The sequence below is a fragment of the Macrotis lagotis genome, chromosome 3, assembly GCF_037893015.1.
Source record: "Macrotis lagotis isolate mMagLag1 chromosome 3, bilby.v1.9.chrom.fasta, whole genome shotgun sequence".
In the NCBI taxonomy this organism is placed as follows: Eukaryota; Metazoa; Chordata; class Mammalia; order Peramelemorphia; family Peramelidae; genus Macrotis; species Macrotis lagotis.
Window position 1 is genome coordinate 293,728,913 of NC_133660.1, and position 5,161 is coordinate 293,734,073.

The window sequence follows — 5,161 nt, forward strand, 5'->3', positions numbered from 1 at the left end:
CTATGAACAGAAGTTTACTATATTAGGTTTATAATAAGGAGAATTAGACTGAAATCCTGACTCCAGAATTTCCTAATTAGGTAACCTTGATCAAGGTACCAAATCTCTGATGTTCAATGTTTTCCTCTGAAAAATGAAAAGAGTCTGTGTTTAGGTACTTTACATTTACATATTTTTTCCTTAGAATATTATCCTAATTTCTTTAAGGTACCAAAGTCAGGGTCATTTTATAATTTTTTGTTTCCTGATCTTAGGTGAGAAACTTGTGAAATAAACATTGCATTAATCCAGTGGCCAAGAGACTTCATCCTACAAGATGCTGGTCCTGATGTAGGAAGCTTTCTTCATGTCTATTGACTATGTAATTCCAAGAAGTAACCTTGGTGGATGTGCCAGTAAAAGAAAAAGACATCCAGACTCAGAAGGTACTATATGAGGACTTACATTCTCTAATTGATTTCTTTAGTACCTTTGTTAATAAAATTGGAGTCTACTCTCCATAGAGACTTTTTTGGTACAGGGATTTGTGTGCATACATATGTCTGTGTGTGTTTGTGTGATTACGAGTGCATGAGGGAGAGAGTATATAGGCCTCTGGGTGAAAGGGGAATATTTTGTACCAATCTCTATAAATTTGAGTCTGTTTTCTTCAAGGACCCCATTACATGGAAGGGAAAATATAACCTCTTGGTCTCAGAAAAAAGTTTTGTCTGATTCCTCTTTTCTAAATTTTCCTAGGGCATAAAAATGTAAATTTTAATATACATTGGTGATTTAATATTGGGAAGATACATAAGAATGGTAACTCATGAGTACTGATGTTAAAAATCACAACCAGGGGTGGCTAGGTTGCACAGTAGATAGAGCACCGGCCTTGGAGTCAGGAGTACCTGGGTTCAAATCCGACCTCAGGAACTTAATAATTACCTAGTCATATGGCCTTGGGCACACCACTTAACCCCATTGCCTTGAAAAATCTAAAAAAAAAATCACAACTAGTCAAGGTTACTCCAGAATCTTAATTAACTGGCCTCTGAAGACTCAACTTGCCTTTTCAAGTGCAAGATTGGAAAAATGAGCCCCAAGAACTTTGCTCTGATAGTATGTATTATTAGATTGTAAGAGAAAGGGGGCGTTATAGAGGTCATTAAATCTCACTATGTGAACAAATAAATGGAAGCGAGGACAAAAGAGGGAAAATTGCTCCTGTCAAACAATCCTTCATTGAAAGTACAGGTTGAAAGTTCGAAGTTCTATCAATATATGATTTTTAGAAATAAAATGGAGAGCTGTTGATAATATCAAGGAAATCAAGTAATGGAACTTGAATATTTCTCTTTGATAGGTGATATGTCTTCTGATACTGTTCATCTCAACCAATCAGGACCCACTGAGTTTGTATTCCGAATTTTCACCTCTTCCCCCAGGATCCAGGTTCTCCTCTTCTGCTTCTTCCTTTTTCTCTATGTAATGATTCTCTGTGGAAACGCTGCCATTATCTGGGCTGTATACACACACACTTCCCTGCATACCCCCATGTACTTCTTCCTGTCCAATCTATCCTTCCTGGAGATCTGTTACACTACTACACTGGTACCACTGATGCTCTCCAACATCATGGGAAAGAGAAGGCCCATCCCACTGGCTGCTTGTGCAACCCAGATGTTCTTTTTTGCCACCCTTGGCAGCACTGACTGCTTCCTATTGGCTGTCATGGCATATGACCGTTACGTGGCCATCTGCCATCCACTACATTACACTCTCATCATGACCCCACAGCTGTGCACCCAAATGGTGACTGGTCCCCTAGCTTTGGCTTTCTTCCTCTCCCTACCACTGACATCATTGGTCTTTACCCTGCCCTTCTGTGGACATGTCCTGGAGATCAACCATTTCTTCTGTGATATACCTCCTGTGCTACAACTAGCCTGTGCTGACACTCGTGTGCCGCAAGCTGTTCTCTATGTGATAAGCATCCTTGTACTAACCACCCCCTTCCTGCTCATCTGCATTTCTTATGTCTTCATTACCATCACCATCTTGCAAATCCCTTCGGCTGAGGGACGTCAGAGAGCCTTCTCCACCTGCTCTTCCCATCTCACTGTGGTCCTGTTGCAATATGGCTGCTGCAGTTTGGTCTACTTTCGACCTCCATCAAGCACCCCTGCGGATGAGGATCGGTATCTTGCCTTAGTCTACACCTTCGTCACTCCCCTTCTCAACCCCATCATTTATACCTTAAGGAACAAGGATGTCAAAAATGCCCTGAAAAAAGCCATGAACAAGAAGGCAGCCTCCAAGAATCCATGAAAGAGGAACATAAGAGTCCCATGGCTGCTAAGAAAGAGAGCCTTTATGAAAGTTCCATCATTTCCTACAATATATACTTCCCTAGTCTCTCCACTTTAATGGTATTCTCTAAATAAATGCTTCTCAACTGACTGATTGATTAATTGATTCCATATCACTTTCTTTTTTTGAGTCTCTTCACCTAGGAGAGTAACTTGGATTAAAATAAAAACATTTTATAAACCAACTTAGTCATGTTTACAATGGCACATTGCTTGTAAATCCCTCATGGTTGCGATTATCTAATCAGTGATTATACAATGATGGGATTATGGATTAAAGTTGGAAGGGAATTAGAGATTATAGATTCCAACCCCTTGTTTCACATAAGAGAAAGTTGAGACCCAGAGAAAGAAAATGACTTCATTAATTTCATAGACCTAGAAAGATGTATAGTTGAGTATGAAACTCTGATTCTCTGAATGCAAACTGATCAACTTCGGCATTTTCTTATCCCATCCTGCACCAAGATAGGAGTTTGCCACTCTGAAATCTGCTTTCTAAGGAGGGAGCTCTGATATTCTGAATATAGAAAGGAGCCTGCATCATCACCAACAACAACATTATCATTATCATCAAAGAATTTCACACAGTAAATACTAATTGTATAATTGTGAAGTCACTTAACTTCACAATATTTTGGCCCTCTTCAGGAAAGAAGTATAACAATCAATCAATCCCATGAAAAGACTAAGATAATAAATTGTGACTGAAGTTTTCATTTTCATTAATGGAAAGATTTTCTGACACAGATAAAGTTAACTGAGTAAAGAATTTTTAATATGCTAAATAACTATTTTTTATAATAAATGTTGCCTTTAACAAGGAAATATCAGTTGTGATAAATAATAATAGCATTAACTCTGGGGTAATAATCTGAATTATCCATTTATGGCAATATAGGGGCAGACAAACTTGGGCATTCAGCATTCCCTCCCACTCCATGATAAAGATATGATATTTTGTTTTGAGTGAAAATTTTGTGGTTTTTTGTATTCTATAATTAGGACAAATCATAAATACTCTTTTACATTCTATTTTTCCACATTTAAAATGTGGTTGGAATCATTGATGACCAAGGTCGCTTATAGTCCTACAGAATTCAAGTTTAACTATCTTCTGTGTAGAACTCTACAATTTTTCAGAGCATTTTGTTTTTCTCCCAGTTTGGTTATAGATTTGGAGGTAATGATAAGCAGCTTCATAATATTCCTGTTCTTCTTTTTAGTTTTTCAGGCATATCTTATTCTTTATGACTCCATATGGGATTTTCTCGGCAAAAATATTTGAGTATTTTGTCATTTCCTTCTCTAATTCAGTTCAAAAATGAGGAAATAGATTAAACCAAATGAAATGGCTTGAACAAGTTCACAGAGCTAGTGAGTGTCTGTCTTCCTGACTCTAGGTCCAACACTCTGTTCACCATGCCATCTAGCTGTCCACATTAATATTAACAAAGAGTAAAACAAATAATTAATTAGCAAATCATTTGTTTTAAAATTCATGAAATTTATTAATAATATTAATATTTCAAAAATGTACTAAAATAGAACACATTTATATAATTTACTTCCCAATAATTAAATCTCTATATTTTTGCTGTTTAGTATTTTTTCAGTCATGTCCAACATTCATGAACACTTTGGGGGTTTTATTAATAAAGTTACGGGAATGATATACCATTTCCTTCTCCAACTCATTTTTGAGATGAGGAAACTGAGACAGAGTTAAGTGACTTTCCCAGAGTCACACAACTAATATCCGAGATAAAATATGAACTAAGGTCTTCCTGACTAAATGTCCAACACTCTATTGACTGTGTCACATAACTGTCAAAATCTTTACCTAAATATGAGAAATTTTTATATAATAAGTAGTTTCACAATTCATTGAAATGGTTTCGGAACAGTCTGAAATGACTTCACAGAGAATTAGAAAGGCTACACTAGTCATATATTTTAGTTAATCTGATATTTTAGTTAGTCTGCTTATGGACTCTAAGAAATGGCTGAGATCCTAGAATGGAGTAAGAAGTCTATAACTTGTAAGTGATTTTATTCTGCTAACCCCATTACAAAGAACATCTTTTTTATTGCCCCTGGAACTGGAAATGGTGACATGGACTTCAAATGGTACTAATCAACTGAAGGGAGGTTTTACTCTTGCATCATTTTACTTTTTCCTAACTTGAAATTTGGGAAAAGAGAGAAATTCTGTAATTCTTTAAATGGAAAGAGGTAGTGGGGTCAATCCATCTCTAGTCATCTTGAAACCCATAAATCAGGGCCTCTATTCTTTGCCTCTGCATTTATTCTTCCTTGTTTTCTGAAGTTTGAAAGAGCAGGAGAGTAGACCATCAGAAGTCTGGGAGCTAGAGTCCTTCATACAGGGATTTTTCAGAAGTCAAATGAAAGTCAGTGAAATTCTGAGCCCCCATCTTTACCAAGATCAGAAGAAGGAAAAATGCATTCTTATAACTTGTTAAATGTAACTGAGGCACTAATAATCAGCAACTAATATTGGGGGAAACATTGTTTCTGTCATTTAGTCAGTGAGCTTTCAAAAGCTGAGATTATAGAGCAATGTTTTCATTCAATTCTCCCCCCAAAATAATTATTTATCCTTTTGCACAATAATGTCCTGCAAATATTACACAAAAGGAAATGCCAAAGGGATAGTGACTTGACCCAGAACCATCTCTATCAGCACTCCTAAAATAGAAAATGAGGGAATAAAAATGTTGATCAAAACAATACCACACATGTATAAAGATTTTAAGGCTAACAAAATATTTTATACACATTGGGTCATT

The 5,161-nt window shown here is 36.4% G+C and overlaps 1 protein-coding gene across 1 annotated transcript; it reads left to right on the forward strand.

Moving 5' to 3' along the window:
- Positions 1-1,350: 1,350 nt before the first annotated feature.
- LOC141516725 (olfactory receptor 10Q1-like) lies at positions 1,351-2,310 on the forward strand. Its single transcript, XM_074227717.1, has one exon. The coding sequence runs from the start codon at positions 1,351-1,353 to the stop codon at positions 2,308-2,310; it is 960 nt and encodes a 319-aa protein (XP_074083818.1).
- The last annotated feature ends 2,851 nt before the right edge of the window (positions 2,311-5,161 follow it).

Bases quoted from the DNA above. Each gene is read 5' to 3' on its own strand.
- LOC141516725 (XM_074227717.1), top strand. From the start codon at position 1,351: ATGTCTTCTGATACTGTTCATCTCAACCAATCAGGACCCACTGAGTTT.